The 27,427-nt window shown below is 38.5% G+C and overlaps 1 protein-coding gene across 1 annotated transcript in view; it reads left to right on the top strand.

The window, feature by feature from the left end:
• The window catches only part of ENAH (ENAH actin regulator), a 91,914-nt gene that overhangs the window by 32,622 nt on the left and 31,865 nt on the right, over nucleotides 1-27,427 (top strand). The window contains exons 2-3 of the mRNA XM_080616054.1: nucleotides 14,667-14,832; nucleotides 16,848-17,025. Coding sequence (XP_080472180.1) covers nucleotides 14,667-14,832; nucleotides 16,848-17,025 — 344 coding nt within the window. The remainder of the gene's footprint in view (nucleotides 1-14,666; nucleotides 14,833-16,847; nucleotides 17,026-27,427) is intronic.

The raw sequence follows: 27,427 nt of genomic DNA on the forward strand, positions 1-27,427 counted from the left end.
CTCAGACAATAATTACATTGCCAAGAGGTTTGAAATACTAGAAGGGCTGCTGTCTGGAAAAACAGTGTGTAATGTCATGATAAAGATGTTGATCAATAACTTTTATGAACTAGCATCATAATTTAGTCATTTCTTCTACGTGTGTGTTGTCTGCTCTGGAGAAAGAGTGCTCTTTGTGTGATTTGTTTTATTTTTTCCACAGGGTAACCTTTTTTGTAGAGTTTTGATGATAGACCTATTTCAGCAAGGCAAGATGAGCTGAAAAGTGGTTCTTGTTATGGGATGCCAATTCAAATGCCCATTTATGCTAGCTACTCTGCATGGATAAAACCCCTTCAAACAAGTGTTTTGAGCACACATCTGCATTGATACACTTCAGTTCAAGAGCTGTGTGCTTACTGCCACTTCACTCTAGCTGCTTAATTTTTATTGCAAGAGATGCATGAAATAGCTGACATTATGAGGAAAACACAGCTCTACTCGATGGTTGGTGGTGCATCTAGATCATCCCTTTTTCTAGGCCAGAGCATCAGATGTAGTGAATGCACAAATGTTAATTATTAATTAGATTGAATTAGTTACTGCAGTCATCTGTTGGTGATCAAAGTGGGTCACCAACACAGAATACTTTTGCAATGAATTCTAGCATTGATTTTCGTATTTCTGCTTGTGCTGTTTGGCTACTAGTTTGGATAGGAAGAGCAGAACTCTTCAAGCCTTTTGCTTTAATCCTCATTGATGTAAAAATAACCTGTTCCTTTCTGTCAGAATTATAGTAGCACATACAGTAGAGGATGGAGTCATCTGAATCCCTCCACCAGCTTCTGAAAAAAGGATTTTCTTATGGTAACATGGCTACTTTAGAACAGTGGTAGAATTTTCAGATCAAATCACCGTCACTACCTTTTCATCAAAACCATTAACGGATGAAGCCAAACTACGCACTTTGGGAAATGCAAGTCTTTTTACTTTTTGCTATTAAGTAGCACTGTATGATTGGATATAAGGAAGAAATTCTTTACTGTTAGGGTGGTGAGGCACTGGAATGGGTTGCCCAGGGAGGTTGTGAATGCTCCATCCTTGGTGGTGTTCAGGGCCAGGTTGGATGAAGCCTTGTGTGGCATGGTTTAGTGTGAGGTGTCCCTGCCCATGGCAGAGGGGATGGAACTAGATGATCTTAAGGTCCTTTCCAGCCCAAACCATTCTATGATTCTATGGTTCTATGAAAAGTGATCACAGGTCTGAATGATTACACGTTAATTTAAACTGCATTTAATAGAAGAGTGCATGAGAGTGGGTTTCTACATAAGGGACTAGATTTTAAAGACAAGCCTTAGTACCTTGAGGGGAAGTATATTAGTAAAAAATGCTGGGAAAAGTGAGGAAATGGGATGTGTGTGGGGTGGAATCAGGCCTTTCTTCAAGTTAGAGGCTTCTAACCCAAACCATTCTAACATTCTTCCAAGATCTTGACTGACTTGAAGTCCAGCTTGGAAGAAGAGCTTCTGAAATAGCTGTGTGAGTAACCACTTCAAGAGGCTATTACTACTAAGTAGGGATTAGGAGAAGTGAGAAGATAATCGCTTGTTTAAAAGTGGTATTTTAGGATTAAATGGTGTGGGAAAGAAACCGGAGTTGTTCCAAATAAGGCCGAGTTAGACTTGCCAAAAAGTAATTTGGATCAAAGAAGAGAAGAGTAAAAGAAAAATGTGCTATTTGGTGAGTAAATGCAGTAGTTTGGCATGAAAGTTGAACTCATATTTTAATACAGGTGATAGCTTTGACTATGTTCAAAGGCAAATGTAAATAAACCATAACTGAAGTGAAAGCAGGATGCTTCCAGGTTGTGTCAACTTGATGATCACAGCCTCTTTTTGAATTGTGGTAGAATTTTTATGTGGAAACCTGTGCTCGGGAAGGGAGTAGAGCACTACTGTACAGACATAAGTGGAAATTTAGTATTCCTTTGTTTTACAGGTGATCACAAATGTCTGTACTGAATATACAACATGAGAATGTTCATTAGATCTTCCCATACAAGGGAGCAGTTGTAGCTGGAGTGGGTTTTACAGATCACTGTTTGTTTACTACACCATGTCTGGTATTGGGTTACTCAAGAGTTCACTTGTTTAGAGTTGCTTGAAGAAGGCCCAGAACTTTACCTTATCCTGGAGCCCTCAGAAATAACAACAAGCTTGTCAAGAGGTGTTTTTGTTTGTGAAGTATTTTGTAGTACAGACTTGGTAAGAGGTTGCAGAAATCCATGAATCAGTCTTGTGTGCTTTGCTGGGAGGAGAGCATGCAAGAAAATAAGACTTATTGCACAAGAGGCTGCCTGGTTTTGTCTCATTGACCAACTGTAGGTAATTTTACCACACTGTTCTTCACTTCTTTGTTGTCTCCAAACGAATTACTGAAAATTGTAGGATTGTTTAACATGAATTTTGGCCTATTTTTTTCCTAATTAAGAGAATTCTACAACTTGATAATTTAGTATTATCAGTTATTCTTTTTTTCTTAACATGTCCTGTTTTTTTAAAGGTGTTTTTTGGTGTATATTTGATATCAAATCTAAAAATAGGAAGTGTGTGTATTGAAAATATATGTGTGTGAGATAAGGAATTGGCGTGAATCTTGGAGCAGTTTACTTAGCTGCTTTGGTAAAGTGCCAGGTTAAGAAACTTACTTGTCTCATGTCTTTCAAGCAGAGAAAATTGTTGCCTCTTGCACACACTTCAACATACATACATTGCTTTCTAAAGAACATCAAGCTGGAGGAGAATAAACGTAGCACAGATTAAGCCTTGAGGAGTACATTTATTTTAGGGAACAGAAAGTATTTCAATACTGACTTGAGAAAATGAAGATGTTGCTTTGTCTTTTTGTGCTTTTTGTGCAGAACGGTAAGAAAACGGTATTGTGCTAGATATGGTGTGCCTTTCAGAGTGCTAGGATTAATAACACGATGGACGCTTCTGGCTTTGTAGTTGCCTATTAATATTGTTCTCAGGTTACTGAAACAAATAGTTTACTACCCTGGTTGTTTTTTCTTCTGATTTTAAAATGTATTCAGAAAATACTAATAGTCTTCAGGGAGAATCTTTGTCATAGTCATAAGAACATCACTTTTCAGTATCTCAGCATTGTAAAAAGAGATGCTGACACCTTTCTTCTGCAGTGTTTAGTAAATATTGACTGCTGTGTCAAAGAAACTGCTATTTTATAAGGCTAGTATAAGTTCACTTTCGAGTTCTTCTGTGGCTTTCTTGTGAACTTAATGATAATATTCTGTGCCCTATGAGCTGCTTCTGTGTGAAAACACAGCCTAGTAAAACCTGACAATTTTTACAGTTCTTTCTGGCAGGCCATAACTTAGGTGTGTGCTTGAAGCATACAGAAGAATACTGTATTTCAAAGTGGGCCTTTTCTTGTCCATTGTTCCTAAATCGGGGAGAGGCACCTCTTTACTGAATACCTTCTTCATGCAAAGGAAGTGCAGGTCTCCATGCAGCTGTGCCTCTGAGGTGTGCTGCAATGAGTGGCTTGGTTCAGAAAGCAGCATAGGTGCTGCTAGTTGGTAGTGGATGGAGGCTGTGTGTGATGAGATGGTCGTGGGTGAGATTGGGAGGCAGCGGCACTGCTGTGGAGCAGGAGTTCATGGGTTTGGTTATATGAGGAGAGGTGGTCTCACCTGGAAGAGTGAGAATGGCACCTCTGGGATTAGGGGATTTGAGGAGTCAGGTCATGTTAACCAGGGGCTGTGGAGAGAGTGAAGTAAGGCAATCTCTGGAGCAAGAAAGCATAAAGTAGGGAAGGGAGGAATATGGGAGAGGGGAGGTGAAAAAGTGAGGTGGCTGCAGCAGGTAGCGCAGATGTGAAAACAGAAAGCCTTGCATGAGGACAGGAGGAGTGTGAAATGCATGTTGTTAATTTGGGGGAAGAATATTCCAATAAAATGAGGTGCTAAGGTAGCAATTGTCGTAAATATGGTACTTAAGATACGTCTGCTATTCAGTGGGATCTTCTCAAAGGTATTTTATTTTTTCTAGAGCCATAGAATGACTTAGTCAAGGTGAGAGAGTGCTCAGAGTTCATCTGCTCCAGTCCCCTGCTTGGAACAGGCTATCCCGTTAGGTTGGGTTGCTTTGGGCCTTGTCCAGCTGAATTTGTAAGTCTCCACGGATAAAGATTCCACAGCTCCCCAGGGCAGCCTGTCCCAGTGCTCCACCAGTGCTTTAGTGCAACTTCTTACCTGGTTGGAAGTTCCTTTTCTGCAAGTTTTGATCATTACCTCTCATCTTTCCGTATGGTGCTTTTGAGAAGATTATGCCTGTATTCTGTGTTAATGACTTATTGAGTAGTTGAGAGTGGCAGTTATGTTCCTGTCTCAGCTTAAGACTGAACAAACACAGCTCTCTCAGCCTCTCCTTATGCATCTTTTCTCTACCCCCCTTAATGGTTTTCTGTTTGATTTACTCCAATTTGTCAAAGTCTTTCCTTCTATTGGGGAGCCTAAAACTGGTCTCAAATGATAGGCACAAAGACCAGATGTGGTCTGAGTAGAGAGGAATGATCGCCTTCTACAGCTTGGTGATTGTTTTGTCCCAGGGTTTGCTCCAGCCTTCAGGTTTCTCGAGGTTTCTGTTCAGCTGGTTTCTCCAGCATGCTGAGACACCTCTGAAAGGTAGCTCTACTGTCCAGCGTATCAGTCTATCCCAATTTACGAAAAGCCATCACAGGCTTGCTAAAGTTGCATCCCATTTTCCTGGTCATTAACAAGGACATTAAACGGTATCAAGAGCTGGTATTGAGAAATTCACCAGTAATGATGTTACTATGTAGCTACCTCCACCCTTGTTGGGTGCACACTATTCAATTCAATAGACTCTCTATATCCATTTTATCTAACTAGGGCCCCTAACTTAATTTTCCTCTACTGCAGGTAGTATTCCAGTACTCACACAGACCTGGGAAGTCTTGAGAACAGAACTTGCCAGTAGGCACCAAGGCAAACGTAGCCTTTTCTGTGTCCTTTGCTGCTAGATAACCTGTCTTGTTTCTGCAGTAGATCCACGTTTTCCTTGATTAATTCCTGCTGATGTCAACTTCGCGTCTTAAAAGCGAGTTCTCAATTAACAAAATATGTTTTTTTACTTTCATATTTTAGATGAGATTTTTAGAAAGACTCTTAAAAGAATCTCGTAATGAACTGTGAATTGCATATTTGCATATTAACACTGGGGCTATAATGGCTCAATCAGACATCAGCCACGTTCCCCTTACACAGCTCTCTACATCAGAGGCAGCCATTATATTAAGTAGGTAATGTAAAAATGCTACTATCTTGCTATTCCAGGAGGAGCTGGGCATTCTTTATCTGAAAGTAAAATGAGTTACATGATCTGCAGTAATGGTAATGCAGCGATGGATTCTGTTGCAGGGTCTGTTCAAGAACTCAGATTGCCTGCGGAATCTGGACTCTGAAAGCTGTGATTTATACCGTGTGTCAAAAGCTTAAGAAATAACTTAATAAGGTCACTTTCTGTTAAAATATGTATAGAAGGTAGGAAATGTATGTTAAGTGGTTTCTCACAGGAAATCATCAACTGTCAGTCTAGTTGCTGAAGATGTTGTTTTTCATGCCCACTGAAAAAGGCTTTCCACAGTTATGACTGTGTTCAGCTTTATGGAATCATAGCAAGAAAAGCAACAAACCATCAAAAATAGCCGATTTGTAGGAAAGAAGCAGTGGATCTAGGTAGCTTTTGGCGCTGGTCTTTAAGACCTGTAGGTTTAAAGATTTGAACTTTGCTGAATAGGAACAATCATGATAGATTTAAAGGTATTGATTTTGTGACTGTTAGCTTTGTTCAGTTAAAGTGTACCCCGGTGTTTAGAATTCCCAAATTGTGCTGAAGAGCTTGTTTTCTATTAGCTTTATCAAAGGATAAGCAAACTAGGGAACTGAATTTTGATAAAAATCTGCCTTGAGATGGATGAAAGTCGTGTTAGAAATCTTCTGCTCCTGTTTTACTGCTCAGTAGAATCACTCTCTAGACAGCATTAGCCTTACTGTGGCAAAATCTTTGGCATGCAAAGCCACCCTGTCGAATCTGCATTGAGGAAATGTCATCTATTTAAATTGCTGCATAGATTCTGCATAACCTTTTGAGTATAAGTAAAACAGTAAATGGCCTGGAGAAATATGTTTGAAGAATCAGTGGAAAAATGGATTTGATTACAACAATGCGGTGTGTTCAGGGAAAATATCTGGATAAATAACCAAAAATGCTATGTCTAAGAGAACACCCTGTGTAAAAGGATAAAAGAAAACAAGGATATGGATGTGTGCGTGGAGGAAGTAAACTGAGTTATCTTATTTCATGGTTCTATGGAGTCTAAATGTAAGACTTTATTTTACCAGTATAAAAGCAATGGCTAGAAAGGTTCTGCGCCACAAGTGCTGATGTATTATAATGAAATAGTCTCTGTGTAGTTCTGATATTTTTTTCCCTAAATGTCTGTTGAAAACATTTTTTAGAAAAAAATATTAATGATTCTTTACAGGATGAAAAATCTGGAAAATTCTAGGATAAATTGGGAAAATACTGCTTTTGTTACTTGTTGGTTGTTTTATTGACCATCTTATCTCAAAGCTAAATAATGAAGGCTTTTAACAAAGTACATCCATGAAGTTATCACTAGGTTTGCATACAAGGCAAAGAGCAAATTGTGTGTATAAAATTCCAGTATATCAAAGCTCTTACTTCTCTATCTCGTAACTTGAAATTTTAAGTAAACCTGGTATTTATTTGATGGTAAAGTTTGGACGGAGTGAATTATTCACTGGGATTTAAAATCTTACATTTTGTTTTAAGCATCCAAAGTATTGTCTTTTCCCAGGCTGAGCATGCTTTTTGGACATGTACAATACTCTAGTGCTGCTTTTTTCTAATCCAAATTAGTTTAAAGGAGAAAGCTTGAACCTGAAGTGCAAGCTGTGAAGAACTGTTCCTCTTAAACACAGAAATAGATAAATACCTGGGTAATACAAACAAGTAAAGGTTAAAAAAGGTTAGCAGGTAACCTATGGAAAACTAAGTGATGGCAATGAAGACGTGAATTGGATCATGGGGTTTTTCTAGGTAAGTTTTGAGCATCTCTGGTTTTGTAGAAAGCAATTTGTGCTATGGATGATAAAAGTCAGGAATTTTATTCTTCCTTTTTACAAAGCAAGACAGTTGTTCCTTTTGTCTGCTGAAATAATTGCTTAAAACCCACCCCTTTGTGTATTAAGTGACTTTAGTTTCTGTTCCTGTTTGAAAATAGATACCTGAGTTTGGGTTGTCATTCAGTCTCGTTAGTTTAAGATTTGAGAAGTGATGGCTTGTGCTGGTTAAATAGTTCCGTGCCTGAAATGTCTACTTGCTCTAGGTATTTTGATATCATCTTCAGTTTGCAATGAAAATTGGAAGGTTCACTTCAGAGAGTATTTAGGAATCTAAATTTAGGATGGAGTTTGTAACTAAATATGGTTAAGTCACATATGGATAATAATATATAATAACAATTGCTATTATATTATTGCATATTATATATATGGTTAGGCATCATTAATATAACTAGTTTCATACTATTAAACATCCATGGGTTTCAGACTGTTATTATTAATTCCTATCAACCCTTCGTTTTTATTAAGGTTCATCACTGTAGTGTGGCTTTTTCTTGGTTTGACTGTCATCGTGTTCTCTCTTAGATATCTCTGATTCCCTTTGAGGGAATGAGTGAATTTTATGTATGGTATAATATGGTATATTCTCCCATAAGTATAATCATCAGCATATAACAAACCTAGAGACACTATTGAATTGCCAGCTCAAAATTACATTGTCTAGTGTATGAAATACTCTCATGTTAAATATGGACCATGAAACAATGTTAGAAAATCCTGGGGCTATAAATTGGTAATTCTGTGTGGAAAGTGGACTTTCATTTGACATCAAGGTGTTGTCTTAAATGATACTTCTTTTTCTGGCTGAGTGTCCTGCAGTGATTTCCTTCATCTGTTTGATATTCACCTGCTGTTACAGAACAAGCTACAGCTGCAAAGTTGTGAAGGAACAGATTTATAGCAGAAGAGAAATTTATTCTGTGAATTTCACTTGCTCCAAGAACAGATTGCTCTTAAAATAATCTTAAATGCTTTTGGACACAAGATGAAAAGCAATTTTCTTCCAGTGGAAGGTACTCATTGAGCAAAGAAAGTTTTCAATAAACTGTAAGACTCTGGAATGGAGTGTTGCAGAATTCTGTGCCAAAAGTAAAGCACCTTTCCTTTGCCAGCTATTAATCCCAGTGTTTAGATTCAGTTTTCCTTGCTTCTCAAGGTGCAGTAGTAGTTTTATTTCTAATTGGAACTTTCCTGTGCAGGATTTCCCTCTGGTCTCTATTGCAGCTAATCTATATTCGGAGTAATTCATGAGAAGAAAAAGTGGGAGAGATGAATGAATCTCTCGGTTATCAGAGACAAGAAAGTGGGAGAGATGAATGAATTTGTTATCAATCAAAAGTTTTCTAGGCACAGGCAAGTACTAACTCATAAGCAAGAGAGCTGTTAGTGAAGCAATGTGAAACTGCTCCCTTTGCATTCACCTCCTGGTTGAACAGCAGCTCTTGTTTGGTTTCACCTGCTAGAAGAAATCAACAATTGCTCTTGTCCTTCGGGGATTATAGCATCCGAAGAAGAATCTGCATGAAAGCCAGTCAGGTAAATGAGCTGGTTCCAATTTAGTCTTATTCTAAAACCTGACTAGCAAATAAATTCTGTACTAGCTGAAGTGCTGGAGTGGGCAAGTCACACCGTTTGAAGTTGGATGCAGGTAGCATAACAGGGCATAGCTCCTGCTGCTGTACCGAGCATGTGATGTTCCCTTGCAGCAGCATTTCAGCTATGTTTTAGTAGTGCAGAAAAAGTTGAGTTTCTTACCTTTTAACAGAGGATGAGTTACAGAGACCATGAATTTATTGTAAGATCTATGTTAACCTTTGCTGAGCCCATATGGATTATAAATTGATTATATTTTTTCATGATGCCCTGTTGATGGCTTGGATGCCGGTGTAGTTGGCAGGAGGAGATGGTAATTGTTATCCTTGACTTCCTCTGAGATTTGCTTTTTGGCTTGAGTTCAAAAAATGAGTAAAATTAAAGCAGTAGATTAGGAGTTAAAAACTGAAGTGACTCAAAAGTTTATTCTTCCCCCCACCCTCAAATCCAGACCCCTACTTCCAAAAGTAAATCCTAGTCTATGCAGTTGAGTTCAGTGTGATTCTCAGCAGACCATAATGTGAGGAGATATTTGAAGGTATTGAAAGCATTTTAATGTTAGCTTTCAGGTGCTAGCAAGTAGCTTAACTATTGAGTTAAGCCAAATGAGCAGCTTAGATTACATGACTTTTGTCTGCAGAGTGTCTGGTTTAGTTACTGTGTACTCCGCCACTACTTTCTATTACGTTGCAGAGTATTTTGTTGTTTGCATTTTTAACAGCAAAATAGAGAATGTGCATTTTCACAGTGATGTGCCAGTCAGGCTTCAGGATCAAGCGGGGAAAACCATCTTACAAAACACCACCGCCAACATGCAAAACTTGATATCTGGACCAGCATTCAGCTGCTTATTGAAAATGTGTATTTTAAGATGTTAGTACTGGAAGCATTTGGAGTTTCTTTCTAGCTTTGTGCCACATGGTTTGAAAAGCCTCAACAGGCATTTGATGAATCAGCATCTCCTTCCATTCCTTCCACAAAGACTGCACACTGAAGAACATGTTGTTATGTTTCTGTAAATTGAGAACATAGCAAAAAAAGCCCTGAATCACCAGAAGAAGTGGTAAAGGGATAGGATTTTCCAAAAACCTCATTGTTACATCACCGACAAAAATACTAAATGTTGAGAATTGGAGCAATCTCAGCTTTTCCTCACTCTTGTTAGTAGATTTAAATGATCTTTTTAGTGACTGCAGTTGTGCTGTTTTCCATATGAGCTTGATTATTTAAGTCTGTTTATTCATTTTAGCTCTTGAGAGAGGAAATCTTAAGCATCCACTTTTTTGGGAAGAGTAGTAAAAAGAAAATAAAGGCTTAGGTCAGCAGACTGTGCATTGGTGTCACTGTGCATTTTGCTTAAGAACTTGGGATGGGAAAGAATGAACACATTCCATCTGGGCAAAAGAATGGTGTCTGTTAGGATTCAGTTTGCTATGGTTTTTGAGCTTTCCATATGATCTCATCACTGGAGGAGGAAAGTATATTCTCCCATAAGAATAATCTTATGATTCATTACTACTGTGTTTTTTTTGTCTGAGCCTTTTGAGTGCCAGACCTCTCCCCACTCCTCTACCCCAAATAAAAACCAGCCACCCTGTATTTGGCTTTATATGGTATTACTGTAGGTGGACTTAACCAGAATAATGGTTGGCTTTAATAATAAGAACCTTACATCTTTGTCAAGAGAAGAACTCCACCTGACATATATTTATCCACCTATTTGTCAAGCTTTACGCTTTGGGAAGAGACCTTGTATGCTTTGTTTCCTAAGTGGTAAGCACTGTTCTGCATAAATGTTGCCTTTTATCAATTTTCTATTTTACAGGATATATATAGCATATGATTTCATATACTTAGTTCAGTAAGTTTACTTGGGAACAGACAATTTCTTAATCTTTCTTAGTTAATATTTAGATTGTCACTCTAGTTCGCCAGTCCACTGCCCCAGTAAGTTAACAATCAGTTCTTTAAGCAGCTGTGCATTTTGGCAGTAGCATTTGAAGCTTGAGATGGATCCCTTCACTTGTTCTGCTGCATCCCCTAATGAGTTCTCATGTTGGGAAGGTACGGGCTAATCCAAGTGTAATGTTTCTGGAACCATTATACCTGTATAGTACACCAGAAAAAGGAAAATCTGTAGCTAGGCAAGTAAACCCTGTAGACTGCTTTTGAAGGCCTAATGACACAGCAAATAAATGAACATCCTTTATTCTTTCCTTTTGCGACACGACTGTAGACAATTTATTTCCCATCAGTGTTAAAGTAATCTGTCTATAAAAAGGGTCTTTGTGACCAGACCAAAGGGATTCTGGTGCAGTGAATGAAGCAAGTCATCCTGGCATCTCACAGTTCCTGCAGTCTAAGGACGTGTGTTACAGAAAACCCTGTAGACTGTGAAGAGCTCATGTATAAACACTGAGATCAGTGAAGACCTGTTTCCTGTTAAAAGTACAGCAGGGAAGTGTAATAAGTTAGAAAGGAAGAAATATAATAAATGATGCTGTTCTGATTCACGCCGCTCTTGTTCCTTTGAACTGAAGTTTAAATTTATATTTGTAGGAGAATACAAAGGGCATTGGCTCAGGTTCTAGTAACAATCTGTATGTTAAACTTAGCATTTTCCTGGGAAAAGATGGATCATGGAAAGAAAACTAAACTTTGGTTTTTGTTAGATCTGTCAAAGATAGTCATGAGCTAACAGCATGGATTTTTGATTTGCTATAGCCCTTTGAAGTTCAGGTATGCATCTTGTTTAAAAAGTGATTTTTTTTGAGACTTAAATACTAAACTTTGTGATGTCTATTTGCTGTAATATGCTATATTCAAATATTAAACTATCAAATGGTCATTGAAAAACAGACCTAAAAAGTCTTCCTTGCTAAAGCTCATGCCTCCATGCTTGTCTTCAGAAGAAAATATAGTAACTTTAGAGTGCAGAACTTTTTTCTGCAAGAAAGAGATTGAATTAATCTCCCCTACATCTAGTAATGTGCAGTTATTGAACCCTGGGAAAAGGCTAGCACACTGTGATGTTTAATTTGTTTCTGACAAGGATAGCTTCATTTTTCTGTCTTACCGCTGCATTCTGATAAACAAAGTGATGGGTGGTGGGAAGTGTTGGCAGGAGGGGAGTGTGTCACCTCCAGATTGGTACCTGGATATGAAAATTATAGACCCGGAACATTAAAATTTTAGTTATAGGATTTGTGTGAAATGAAGGCAAAAGGCTTATTGTGTAGTGATTGAATAGGTCAACTGGAAATCATTTGTTTTTGTCATTTTTTGAAGGATGTGAATCATCTTACATTTTTATATGAGAAAGAGTAATCTCCTGCTATTAAGAAAATTCTTTTATTTTAAATGGAGCATGAAGTATTTGAGATCTTGACTTGTGTAATATTTCCAGTTATAAGGCATAGCCTGAGAAGTGGAACTAAAAATAGTTTAACAGTTGTTAAAGAAAAGCTAGAAACTCTACTCAAGGTCAACTTATTTGTGCATATGAATTAGGCCGCTTGAATACTAAACAGTTCTAAAATGAGTAGGTGGTTTTTTCTTGTTATGTTAAATAATATAATGTAAAAACCTCTGTAAGGGGCCTATGGAAGGACCTTGGCAGGGCAAAGAGTGAGAATGCTCTGAATAAGAACATCTGAACTTGGATGGTCTGTCCTACTAATTAAATCTGATCACCGTACCATTACTCAGTCACACTCTGGTTCTACCTTCATTGTAATTGGAACATATTAGCTTATACTCATAGCCTCAATTTTTAATAGAGTCTAAATTATTTCTGTTTTAATCTGTCTGACACATGATTGAGATAAAGTTATTTTTTGGCAAGAACTCGGCAAACCGCGTGGCGCTGCTTCCAAATCAGTATCTAGGTCCTGTCGCCTATAGTTTACTATGCCTGTGATTGACCCAACTTCAGATGTAGCAAAAACTTAGTTTGGGTTCAGAAATCTTCCAAGTTTACTGTAATACTATTATGCATTTTAGAAAAAACACTACTGTTTGTTGTGTACTTTGTGAACACATCGTTTCTAGGTTTGAACTTCTAAGATTGAGTGTGCCAAAATACTTCCAAACCAAACCAAGGAAATCCAGTCAGTTCTTGCACTGTCCTCTTCTTAAATGGGAGAACTTTATGTACCTTTGGCATGTTTTTAGTGGGACTGTGAAAACACCTGAAACTTGTCAATAACTTTATTTTCTTTGCATCTGGTCTTTCTTTTTGGATTAAATGTGGTTCTTTTGGTCTAAAATGTAAACTATGCTTAGAAAAGAAGCACTCTATATATGTGTATTATAATTTTACTATCCCTACATTGAACTAATTTCTGGCTAGAAAAAGTGTGGCTTAATTAGAGGATGTTATCACGTTCTGATCTAGTTGTTGAATAGGTGGTGAGACTACAACATACATGCTTTTTAAAATTAGAAATATTGATTCTCTTGTACATATAGGAGACATAATCTCAGTATTCTCTCTTCTCCCCCAGTCTTGAAAAGCATCCCAGTGTCAAGTGCTTTTCCAACTGTTGCAGTGCTGTGGAAAGTGTGATAGAAATTGAGGCTATGTTTTCTCAACGATGTCAATACTGAAAGCTAACGAAACAGCTGGATACAGTGCTGAGGTTTTGTGTGTCAGATGGAAATCATATACTAGGAAATTCAGCACAGTCTGATTTAAAAAACACCAACAAACACGACACCCCCCAAACCCAAGCAACCAAACAATTAAAACCCACAAAAAAAAAACCAAGAAAGACTGGGGAGAGTTGTGTTCTTCTTCCTTTATAAAGTATGAAGCAATATTTCACTACTTTCCTTTTGTAATTTATGAAGAATGCCTGTTTCTTCAGCCTTCTCAGTTTTCCAAACGGCAGGCCACATTCCTAGCAAGCCAAGCATCATGTGCTTTCTATAATGTTGGATGTACTGGAGTGGTATGTTCAGAGAATTTGCCTTACTGATAAGAAATAATTCCTTTCTATTTTTATTTCCTGTCTGCATCTGGACATTTCCCGTAAAGACAACTTGTGTAGTATCACCCTCTCACCCCCTCCTAATAAATAGTGTGTTTATGGTACATCATGCTTTCTTGTGTTTCTAGTTTGATGACATTCATGATATGCTCCCTCTTAACTTCAGGCTGTAGAATAGCTTCCAGATGACTGCCATAATAATCAGAATTAGCTACTGATAGCGATTTCCTAATGGAATTTTACGTTTTAGTAATGAGGAGAACCTTTTCTCAGGGAGGAACTGTTGTAACTGTAAGAAAGACATTTTTACAATTGTAAGATATATCAAACCAAAAGGCATTTAATTTATGAGCAGGTGAATATTTTGTGCTGAACTTTACCCTGTGTGAGTGTTTCCTTCTATATACGTTAAGACAAACAAGCGGCCTTCCCATCCTCATTTCTTGTAGAAGTCATATGGAGCTGATGCAACTCCAGATTCTTTGTAATTCAGTCTTTGCAGTAAACTTTGTGCATGGTTATGGCATTTAATTAAAATGTATGGTGGGTGGTGAGCAGAAAGGAGGGGAAAAACCCTGTAGAGGGGAGAAGTGCAAAAAAAAGTGAAAAGTAAATCGCTTCTTGATCTCTTAGTAATAGTTCAGCCTGTTTGTCTTGACCACAGCGTTTCAGAATGAACACCTTTAAGCAAAATGACAAAGTGCTACTGGGCTTACGTATTTAGAAAGGTGGATGTTTCAGCAAGGAGCATTGCTTTAACATTTTGAGTTTAAAAAGCAAAAGCTAACCAAAAAGATGATGATTTGCCATAAACAATCATGTTCTACTCCAAAATGCTTGTATTTTAACAGTGAACAGAGTATCTGCCAAGCACGGGCTGCTGTAATGGTCTATGATGATGCCAATAAGAAATGGGTACCAGCTGGTGGATCAACTGGATTCAGCAGAGTTCATATATATCATCACACAGGCAACAACACGTTCAGAGTCGTGGGCAGAAAGATTCAGGATCATCAGGTAAGCAGATCTCTGAAAATTTGGAATAGGAATCTTAAGCTATTTTTGTGATTGTTTTTAACACTAAGAAGTGAATCTTGAGTAAAATTATGGGAACTGTAAATATTAAACAATTTTCTTTTAAACTGAAGTAGCAAAACTGTATTATGGCTTTTTCCCCATGAACTAAGCACTTTACATATCTCCAAGGCAAAAGTCCTTGTGCAGTCTTTTACCATTCCTTCCTACAGATAAAGGCTAGTGGTCTAGACAAGACATCTGACTTTTTTTTTAAGGTAAAGTGGCAACCTAAAATCTTTTCTTCTTCCCTGTTAACTGCAGGTACCAGCAGTTCTCTTGTAGCTCTTTATGAAAAGTTGGATGCATGATACCTCATTTCCCCAGGTCATTTAATTCAAAAAACCTCTGACATTTGGTAGTGCTCATCATCTACCACTTCAAGAGATTGAGAAGGGAACTACAAGGATTACATCTAAATTTCCTTGATGAAGTTGTTAATCTTGATTAAATGGCAAACTTAGCATTGTGCCTTGAAATATGCTTTGCCTGGTGAGAACTTGTGGTGGGGTTAAAAATCTAATCCTTTTGCTTGAGTAAAGCTTCTATACCTGTTTCCCTCTCTCAAGCATTTAAAAACAATTGTTTTGGTCTGTTCATGGTCACTTATCACACACACTGATCATCTGCTATGTGATTTGTTGTTTGTGCTGGTTTTGGCTGAGACGGAGTTAATTTTCTTCATAGTAGCTAGTGTGCGGCTATGTTTTGAATTGTGCTGAAAACAGTGTTAATAGCACAGGATGTTTTAGTTACTGCTGAGCAGTGCTTACAAAGTCAAGGCCCTTTCTGCTCCTCACACCACCCCACCAGTGAGCAGGCTGGGAGTGCACAAGGAGCTGGAAGGAGACACAGCTGGAACAGCTGACCCCAACTGACCAAATGCATATTCCAGACCATATGGCATCATGCCCAGCATGTGAAGTTGGGGAAAGAAGGAGGAGGAAGGGGGGAGATGTTCAGAGTGATGGCATTTGTCCTCCCAAGTAACCATTCTGTGTGATGGAGCCCTGCTGTCCTGGAGTGCCTGAACACATGCCTGCTAATGGGGAATGGTGAATGAATTCCTTGTTTTGCTTGTGTGCGTGGCTTCTGCGTTACTTATTAAAAACCCTTTATCTCAATCCACGAGTTTTCTCACTTCACTCTTCTGATTCTCTCCCTCATCCCACTGGGGAAGAGTGAATGAGTGGCTGCGCGGTGCTTAGTTGCTGGCTGGGGTTAAACCGTGACATCATTAAACACTTATTTGAAGTAATAAATGGTCTCTGTGAATTCATCTGAGAAGAAACATGGTATTTTCCTCCCATTATTCAGTGGAAAAAGGTTAGAGGATATAGTTATCCAAGTGCAATGGGATCCTCTTAGTGGATGGCTTGTAATAAGTGGTTGTCCTACTAGCTAGAATTTATCACCTTTTGTGTGAGCCATAACAATCTTGCAAAATGATACCTTGTGATGCATAGTAGAAGTCCCCATGAGCTGCTGCTGAAAGCACTGCAAGCTAAGGGGTGCAGCAGCCACAGAGAGAAGGTGACAACTTGGTTAAAAAAAATAGTTCTAACAAGTACTCTGTGAAGCTAATGTAGAAAATAAAAAGCTAATGCATTTCTGAGATCCAGATGCATATTCACATCAAGTACTCTGCTATTAAAAGCCAGAACTGTTGATATTACTACATTGCTGTTATGAAACATCACTGCATCTTTAGAAATGAGAATGCTTAAGCTACACAGTTGATAGAAAATATCTCGTTAGTCCCCTTGTGTATTCTCATCACTGATTTCATGCGGCATTGGAATGAAAATTGAAATGGTTATGTGCTTCAGCATTGTGATTTTACAGATTATGGGTCTTGAATTAACCCACATGGTTAAGGAATAAAATCTGCTTGAAGCTGAAACTTGTGAAAAGGCAACTTTAAACATAAGTAACTTTTTATTTTTTAATGTTTCTAGGTGGTAATAAATTGTGCCATTCCGAAAGGGCTGAAGTACAATCAGGCTACACAGACCTTCCACCAGTGGCGTGATGCTAGGCAGGTGTATGGTCTGAATTTTGGCAGCAAAGAAGATGCCAATGTCTTCGCAAGTGCCATGATGCATGCCTTAGAAGTATTAAATTCACAGGAAGCTGGTAAGAGTCTCTGAGCTTTTTTTTTTTTTTTACAAGATTGTTCAAATACAGATGGAAAACATTCAAATATTTATGCGTAGAAGTCAATAAGTTGTTTCTAATCATGATTCAGCCTCTAACCATTTTCATTATTTGAGAGTTTTGTCTACCAAGTTAATGCTTTGTAATAGTGAATCTCAACTTGACTGCCATCCATGTAAATGGGATTCCTAACGAGTAAATTGATTGTCATAGTATCTATTGCATAGAGAAAGCTGCTGGTTTTGCCTTTTATTTAAGGAAGGAACACCAAAACTCCTGACCAAGGAGTGCATACCTCTTAGTCAAGGTACTTTTGAGGATTTCTAGAGGCATTCTTAATGTGTATTGGTATTTTCACTTTTCATTGACCACCAGTTTATTATAAACACTCTGGGGTTTTTTTCCTCCAAACCTGGGAATTCAAGTCATCTTCTTTGGCAGTCCTTACCATACAAGAGTTTCCTAGCTTGGAGACCTTGGATCCAGGCGTAACATTCAGATGAACACATATAATCTAGACAGCAGGTCTATCAATTTGGAGAACAGGGTGGCATAGAGAGTTTAAAACATTGGTGGAAACATTAATGGCTTCAGTCTTCAGGTGGTATTTGTCATATATTCTAGATAGGCTGTACAGCAAATTGATCAGTATAACACTGAGACACAGAGAGAGAGGTTTTATTTTAAAAGACTGAAAGAGACTTTAGTGTTCTTGTAACCAAATGAATTCTTTTGTCCTCATTAAACTTTAAAGATTGTCTGTGTAACAAGAGAGAGTACTTCTGTGCCAGTTTTCTCTTGTAAAGAGGCTGTAGATGACCTTACTAGGGCCGTCTCTCAGCAAAAAAGGGTGACTTTTCAAGTTGCTTTTCATTCTGACAGTTTTTTCAAGACTTAACATTTGAAACTAAGTGTTCTAGACCAAGGATGGTATGTTCTGCAGTGCTTATGCTGTTACGTAGCATATGAGGCCAAAGTAGAAAGGGTAGCTAGAGATAAAGCTTTCTTTTTGCCAGCTAAAATGATCTAGCTGTGTATCCCATTCTCCTACCTCTTCCTTGGATATTTTCTCTTCTAAATCCCCAGTTCTCCTTTCCCTTGGGGTTACTCAATTGTAAAACAACTGTGTGTATATATGCATATATTTATTTTCATAATTTAGTTTAACTCCTTCCCACAACACTAACACTGAGCTACTAGAAGGCCGAAATGGCATAGGCAGCCATGACAGTGCTCATTTTTTAATTAGCCAGTGTGTCTGTTTCTTCATTTAATGTATTATTGTGATTTGCCTAATGACTAGTTCTCTTGCTGCTTTGTGCAAACTGTATGTGGGCTAACGGCTATGTCATTAGATTCTTCAGTAGCAGAAAATGTATTGAGCTGAGATGCAGCTTCAGTTTCTGAAGACTTGGATAAAACTAAAATAATTTTAGGGTTTTTTTTAACTGTAACTTTAGTTATACAAAACAGCATTCAAACAACTCAGTGCGAAGAACTCTTTCCTGTTGCATCACTTCAGTAATTTCTTCAGTGGTGAAGGAAGGGGAGCTGAGCTTTGCCATGAGTCCAAAAGTGATTGTACTTAGAATTCAGTCCTCTGCTCATCCCAAGTTGTGAAGTCCTCCAAATCACTCTGCCAGTAGTCTCTTCACTGACCTCTGAAGTGGCCCTTCAGTTTGAGTTTGTCTGCATCATTTGGTTTAATACCAATTAATCTCTAAGGATTGTGGGGAGGTTTCATTTTCAGGTGGATTTGTGTGTGATTCAGTTAAGTATGACTAATGCCATGTCCAGGTTGCTGGATACAGTGCTGTAGTCTGTCTGGCTTGTTCTTTGTGGCTTTGAGATGTAGGTCTGACAAGGACATGACATAAGTTGCATAATTATGTTTGATAGCGACTGATGGTGACCCTCAGGTTTCCTGAATGTGAGGTAGTCACTTTGTTTCTCCTTCTTGTGATTTGACTTGGTAGTAGTCAGTACAAGTCAAAATGCATGTTAGCTGCATCAGAGCCTAATGGTGGACACTGTTGGCATAGGAGGAGGTAACTGACCTTCTGTAATTTCTGTCAGCCAAGAAAGATTAAAGATTAGCTATCACTTACCTATTTCAGATATATAACAGATATAGAGGTGCTCCAGCTTCCATCAGGATCATAAAATCATAGAATTGTTTGGATTGGAAGGGACCTTAAATCTCATCTATTTCCAACCCCCTGTCATGGGCAGGAACATCTTCTATTAGACCAGGTTGCTCCAAGCCCTGTCCAACCATCCAACTAAAGCTTAATGTTACTGCTGTCACTTCAGTGTCTGAAGATGAGTAGTTTTGCACTGCTACTTGTGAAGAAAAATCCTAATTATCTATGTAGAATTGCTTTGAAAGCCTATTACCATTTCCAGACAATGTTTAAAAGTAAATGTTTATAATGCATCTGTGTTAGAAAACTTATCAAAAAGTGTCCCGAAATTTTATCAGCTGAGAGGTTTGTCAGTTTATGATCTTATATGTATTACTTGTATCTACATATATTTCTGACCGGTATCAGTGTAAGATGTAAAAAAGATCAAGTATCTTTCTGAACATACCTGCTTTAATAATGGAAATAGGATACTAAGTAGTTTGTAGTTTAGAAGCAAATTAGATTCCTTGCTCAAAGTTTAATACATTTCTTTTCTCTGCGGTTAGTGTAACTTCCTAAAAGCACGGCTAGAAATGAATCCTTGGTAATAATTTTTTATCCCTAGCATCACTGATATAGCTGAATATTTATTTAGACAGTTCACTGGCGTTGAGACTCCGATATTAGGTTTTCGCTTTAGAAGGTGGATTTCAACATCCCCAATTGTCCTTTTTTGAGATGGTGTTGGGGTTATATGTTATGAAAGGAATTTGTGCTAATACATGAAGATCAGTATGTTACATGTTGATAGTTTTTGTTTCTTCCAGTTTATCCACTAGACTCTTAAACATTTCTAACACATTCAGTCCTAGTTGGTATTCTGCTGATAATGCTTCATAAATCAGTACCTGAAGAGAACAACTTGTCTCTAATAATTTATGTGAATTGCTGTGTTTCCTGCTGTATCTAAACCAGCATATAGAATCTGCAGCTCAGAATAAAGAAAACCTATATGGATGACTTCCCTTTACTCTAGAACTGCTTGCAATTAAAGTTTGGTTCTTGCAGTGTCCTTATTTTCTGCTGTGTTTTCTCATTTTTGGCAATTTCTTTTATTAGCTTGGTTATTTTACATTATATTTTATTCATAAAAGGCAAGCAGCTTTAATGTTAGCTGAGCATAACTGCTCAGAAATTCATAAAGCTGCAGATGAATTTGAAACTTTATGCAAAGGTTCACAGAAATCTAAATGACTTCTGAGGAATATTATTTTGTGAGCCTCCTTTTGGTTTGCAAGTCAGCTGTTCCTTACAGCTCCCTTGCCCTTTTTTGGGTATATATAAAATGATATGGTGTCCTGCTCTTGCATGTATTTGAACAATGCCATTGATCTTTGGTGGCAGTTGGCATCCTCAGCTGTTCTTCTGGCTCCTGTGTGTCTTGAGGTTGTTTAACTTAGGATCTCCCTCTAGTGGATCTGCAGAGCAGAGGCGAAGCCGCTGGGTGCCTGTCCGCTGAGCACCCAGCGATGGGTATTTTGTCCTTCTTATGAGTTCAGAATGCACGGTAAAAGGCTTTACTGCAACTGGCAATTTTCTTATTGAAACCCAATACAGGTTTGTCTCAAAGGGCTCTGAAGGGATGGCTGCCTTGTCAGTGAAACTGTTTGAAATACTGTGTATCTAGTTATTTATCCTCTCATAGAATCACAGAATGGTGTGGGTTGGAAGGGACCTTCAAGATCCCCTAGTTCCAATCCACTGCTCAAAGCCCCGTCCAACCTGGCTTTGAACACTGCCAGGGATGGGGCAGCCACAGCTTCTCTGGGCACCCTGTGCCAGTGCCTCAGCACCCCCACAGGGAAGAACTTCTTCCAAATGTCTCATCTAAATCTCCCCTCTGTCAGTTTAAAGCCATTTCCCCTTGTCCTGTCACTACAGGCCCTTGTAAAAAGTCCCTCTCCAGCTTTCTTGTCAGCCCCTTCAGGCACTGGAAGCTGCTCTAAGGTCTCCCCAGAGCCTTCGCTTCTCCAATCTGAACAAGCCCGACTGACTGTCCCTAATTTCTCTTATGCTTGAATTCTGTTTATTGAAATAACTGTTAAAGTCAAAGTGTTTTCACTCTGTTCTGGTTTGAATGATTGCCTTAGCTAGTAGCTCTTCACCCAGACCCTACTTTCCTGCTGGCTGGTCAAGCAGATTGTAGGCCATCTGCAAATCCAGAAGAGAAAGACAACGCAGGACTACACTTTCTCCTGGAATTTTAAGGTAGATTACTAATGCTATAAGTTCCTCCCTAATATTGTTTAAGAGATACGTTACAAATGAGGCAAGATTTGTTTCTGGGAAAAGCTCAGAAGACTTACTCATTGCAGTAAGTAATTGTCTGAGGTGGTCAAAAGTTACACCATTGTATGACAAGTATGTGTCATCAGTTTAAGAGGTCACTTGAAGAGGATTTCTAGCTTTGAGGCTGTGCGCACCATGTTCAGATATTCAGTAACCGGTCTTAGTGGTCTAGAGTAAAGATGTCTGCTTGCTGCAGAGATTTTGCATTGCAGTACAGAGAAAATTTTCACACCTGCATCAAGTAGAGCTCAGTGTTGTAATCAGAGTGACTCTGGAATGAGGGAAAAACCTCAATGAAAGGAAAGTGGCTGAGAAAATTCTCTCATGTGTGAGGAAATGGATTATTCCTTTGAAGGAATAAGGGCAAGTAAGGGAAGTGTGCGCTGGGAGATGGGGGGAACTAAGGGGCATTATGCTCTGTTTTGCTGCAGAAAGTACCTTCTAGTTCAGCTGGAATTAGGAGTGGCTTGTGTGGCATGTGTCTTCAGTCTTCAGGAAAGCCTTGCTAAGAGAATAAGAAATTAAGTGTGGGATTTATATAGGTGTAATTTGCATTTGAGGAGGTTCTTTGGGTTGTTCATTGTGGAAGATGAAAGCAGGAAAAGAAAAAATGAAGGATATCATACAGCTGTAAATAAGCCTGTTCTCATTCTTTGCAGTAGAATTACATATATGTAAAATTCCTGATCGTTTTTGTACTGATCTTTAACAGTTATGTATTAGTTCTTGACAAGATTTTGGGCATTCTGGATATAAAGGCAAGGATAGAAATGGCTCCAGTGAAGCTGTTCTAATATTTCCTTAGATGACATTTTAATTCATAGGAAAATCGGGCAGAGGAAAAAGAAACATAGGTTTTGTTAGTCTAATCTTGGAAAAAAACCCCTTGAGGTTAAAGTGCTTTGAAATTATTACTAAACCTAGAAGTTAGGTTGTCCAGTTACAAAATAATCAAACCTTTATAGGGGAAAGATGCTTGTTTTTTCCACAGCTGTATATTGATGTGTGGTCCTTTCTCTTACAGAAAAGATAGTTCATTAAATCCTTGCTGGGAGGGGAATGCACTTACTCCTATCATAGACTGAATAATTTAGTATCTTTGGGAAATGCAAACTGAAATAAAAATTGGTGTTGCCTAATTGGAGTATATGTAGATGTTAAAGGAGAATGAAAAGAGGAATGTATACGCAGGTCTGAAGGGGATCTCAGACGGTTCTCCTCATACTGTTTTGGTTCGCATCATGCTAAAACTTGTTTTGAGGGGAAAAATTATTCTACTGCAATGAGGTAATTATGCTATACCTATACTTTTGGCAGGCCTCTGGAGCAGGCTGTCAGCATTCCCTGTCAGAATGGGAGTAACATGATGTGGTATTATTACCAGTGTTGTCAGAAATTGGATAGAATCTATTTTTGCTAGCAGGCTTTTTCTTTGCCTTTTAAATGTGGGATGATTAAAGAAATCACCTAATTCTGGTTAACTAATCCTGATGTGTATGATAAAATAATGACCTAAAAGAAGTTTTGACTGTTTATTGAACAAAATTCTTCCATTATGTTTTAATTACATGTAAGATTATTGAAAGCATTATCAATGTTAGTTGTGGTATTTGGAAGTGAAGAGAGAGATTGCTAAATTGTCAGAGTTATACTCGCTTTTAATGGTTACTTGTGGGATTCTTAAGAATTAGTGGTGTTCTGTCAGGTGAAAGCATTAAAGTTTGGGTGGGCAACCCAAAGAATTTCATTAAATTTTGGTAGTTGGCCTTAACCACATGGCAGACTTCTTCTATGTAGAAGTACGTTCACTTTGTGGATAAAGTATTGTTTAATTAACATTGGGGAATGTTAATACATTTTTCTTTTGAGGGCTCATATTGTTGTCGTAAAAATATCAGTAGATGTATTAAGTCTGCTGCCTTTTGGGAACAGGTTGGTGATGTGAAGTTGTGAACATAATAGTGAAAACAGCTTTGTTAGGCTCATTTCTGTAGTGTTACATGCAAGCAATGACCATCACCATCTATAAAATTGCTATTCAAAGAAATTTTGGTGGAATTGGAGAAGAAAAAGTAATGAATATCCTGCAGTAGATGGGTATTGATACAGTTAACTTGTCATACTTGCTATTGTAAGATTGTGATGTTGTAGTTTCATTAAACGACTGTAGTATTCTACTGCTGAAGCTTTGTCTCTATCTCCCCCTGCATAAAAGGATAGTGGAGGGAAAAGCCACGTGCTTGCTTGGGATCACCCAGCAAGTTTGTGCTGAGCCAAGCTACCACCCAGGTTATCAGCACTGTTTCCAAGGCTCTGCTGGCGATAGTAAGAGAGTGTGCTGGCATTGATAGGAGGCTTAGCTCTACTTCCATTCAAATGTATCTTAATGAATATATTTGTTATTCTTCTCCCCTTTTATTGCCTTCATCAGGTAGCAAAAGTGCTTGTGAAGTGAAATGGAAAGCATTTACTTTCAGCACAGAATATGCAACATAGTTATATCACTCTGCTAAAATAAATCGAAGGGATGAGTAAATTAACTCAGCTGAAAGGACTTGGAAAACAATAGCTATGGAAGTGAGTATTTGAAGGGAAGAAAAGTCTTAGCTGGAAGATGATTCATCTGAATAGAAGTACTGGGGAATAGCTTTATCACTTGTTAATGCCCTAGCTTTTGACCATTCTGGTCTTGCATATCAGTGTATAACAGAAATCTAGGTCTTGAGAAGTGGTGACTTTTTGCTTCTGGGGAAGGCTAGTTAATGAGTCACAGTATCACAGTATGTTAGAGATTGGAAGGGACCTCAAAAGATCATCGAGTCCAGTCCCCCTGCCAGAGCAGGAACACCTAGATAAGGTCACACAGGAATGTGTCCAGGCGGGTTTTGAATGTCTCCAGAGAAGGAGACTCCACAACCTCCCTGGGCAGCCTATTCTAGTGTTCCGTCAGTCCCCTCAGACTTTGTTCTGTCATATCCTAGAGTGGGACAGGATCTGAGCGGGAGAGGGAACCAGAGACCAGTGAGAGGTTACTTCACCATAATAATTTTTCTTACTACTTCCTAGCATAGATCTCTGGAAAATCCTGCTTTCCATTCATTCAGAAAACATTTGAGCATTTACTAAAACACCTTTTTTTTAAAGTTATTATATCCTATAACAGAAATGCATCTTTTTTGCTGTGGTTTTGAACTCTTGCTTGGAGTACGTTCTTTGCTTAGTAGGTGTACTCAAACTGTCCTCAATGAAAATCATTTTAAACATTATAATTAGTCAGTACACTTATCTTTACACCCATTTATATATGCCTATATAAATTAACTTGCCGTCTGCTTTCAGTCAGTTCTTCCTTTGAATAGTCAGTCATACTTTGATTTGAATATCAAACTGTGTAATTGGAATGTTGCTTAGTTTTGGCGCTGGCATACTGAGAAATGAAAGAGTGGGAATTCTTAATTACTGAGTTGTTTCTATAAACTGTTTCTCTGGGGGATGAATGGAGATCTTCACCTCAAACTAAAATTCTCGTGTGACAGTTGATCAACTTTTTCTAAAGGCAGTGGATTGTTTTCTGATGCTGTACTCTGAGCAGACAGTGATTGCAGGAGTGGGGGGTTTTATGTGTGTTTTGGCCTTCTTGAACCATAAGGCACGTGCATTTCTGAGAGAGATGATCTGATTACCAGATTACCTCAAAAAACCACTTTTCATTACATTACCAGCTCCCGAGCAAGCCTGTCCAGCCAAATTAAGATACAGGTTGTTGCTCCTTGTGTGACCTGTAGTACCTGTATTGTTCCAATCCTGAACAGTTGATACCTGGGGGTTTTTAGGGCTGTTACTTCATAGGAATGTGATGTCTTCAGTATAAGCCAGGTGCTAGCATAAGGCAGCTGACATGAAAAGAAGTGGGGTTGTAGAGTTTGGTGTGAAACTGCAAAGCAGCTAATGTAATTGAAAAGATGCGAGGAACTGATGACCAAAAGGCATCGGGGAGGAGAAGCTGTGTCTTTCCATCTCCAACTTCCTAATTATACTTTCATAGGTTTGTACAACTGGAATTAATGCAGCTCTTGAATGGAGATACAAAGGTAAGAACTCAGTTGGAGGTGAAAATGAACTTACCGAGTTTGATAAACTACAACTCTGGTTGTGGTTTAAAAAGGTGATGCTGGGGATGCTTAATTTGGTTCAAGCAACCCCCGGCAGTCTGATGTCATTCTCTGAGCTGTGCCAGCATAGCTGTCTGTGTGACTGTGTGAAGAGCCAGAACGGGTTCTGATTTAGCTTGTGAAAACACTTCCTGCAGGTTTTTTCTGTGGGATTTTTAATGCATTGGTTTCCAGCCCATCTCTCACTAACAGTTGCCTGAACTGTCGTAGAGGAAGGATGATGCAAAGGTGAGAATAAGCTGAAAAGCAGAAAGCGTTGAAACTGGAATGGCTGCTGAACAAATTAGTATGAAATTATATCCTCTGTCTGTCAGTGTGTGCTGCGGAGTGCACCATCTGTGCTTTCTTTAGAAAAAGAAAGATGTTAGGTTTTCCTTAAAACTCAGAATGAATAGACCATTCAGCCTCATCTCCTACTTGGCTTATACTGGTCTCTGAAGATAAAGTGATCCTGTAGGAGGATCAGACTTTTTTTTCCAGGCAGTATCTGTGAATATTTCTCTTGGGGGTTCAGTGAATATTTCTCTTGGGGGCTGATGTTTCTGAAGTATCTTGAAGTGTTCAAAAGCCTCAGAGCTTTTTTATTAGCTACCTCTTCTTATTTATTATACCATCTGTTCCACTAGCCAGACAGTTGTATTTTAGCAATGAAGTGGTGGTCCTGGCTTGCTGTAATATATATTATATTATAAAGCATACTTTTCCACCTGGTGAGTACCTTTAACTTGCCAATGTCTGTTAACATGCTGCTTAGAATCTATGCTTGCAGAGAGGAATTTGTCAGAGAACACGCCAAATTACTCGGTAGCTGTTTTTTTCCTTCTTGAAAGCCTTTGGTGTGCTCCGGTTGCATTTCCTTATGGCAAAAATACATGAGAAATAATCAAACCACCCTGTTAATTGTTAGCAGGTGATTGTGTTCAGCTCTTTTGCGTGTATAGCTATGGAAAAAAGCACATATCTCACTGGAGTATGTTGGCCAGGTTATGCTAGCTTGGCTTGCCTCTGTTGTGTTCCACAGACACATGATTTTCTGACCTACAGTGCTCTAGAATGAAGCTTGAGGCTATAGGAACAGGTTTCCTGATAGGTAGGCTCACTGGAATAGCCAGTGCAAGTAAAGCTAGATGGTTGGTTTCTGGTGAAGCTATCAAAAGAAAGAGTTGGATGTACACTGGTAGAAAGGTTGCAGAATGGTGGTCCACACTCAGCTACAGCAACGTGATAATGCCTTGTTAAAAAAAAAACCCTGTTAAACTCCTAAAGATTAAATGCGTGGAAGTTTGATGTTTTCATTTCTACTGTATTTTCAGTACCAAATAGTTCCAGTTGGTAAATGGTTATAGTATCACTGTTTCTTTTTGGTTTTGTTCTTTTGTTTCATACAGCAGATCTGAGGGAAGGGAGGGTATTAGACGTGGCAAGTGGTAGTGGTATATAGCACCTTTAAGCAGCAACACAGCTGCTGCTGGGTTGCATCTACTTCTGAAAGTCCATGAAAGGCTGCAGCATGGTGCAGACAAATAGCCCAGCTGCCTGGGAGCTGCAGTCATGGCTTAGTGGGCATAAAAGCCTTCCACTTGTCATGCAGGAGATATGACAGAGGAGGATGTGAGACTGTGCAAGTGTTAAAGCAGAAGTGGTTTCCAGATGAGCAATATGACAGATGTTTCTGCTTGGTGATATATTAATGATTATCAATGCAGTTAAATCTTCTGCATTAAAAATAATCTA

The sequence above is a fragment of the Psittacula echo genome (assembly GCF_963264785.1).
Source record: "Psittacula echo genome assembly, chromosome: 4".
Classification (NCBI taxonomy): domain Eukaryota; kingdom Metazoa; phylum Chordata; class Aves; order Psittaciformes; family Psittacidae; genus Psittacula; species Psittacula echo.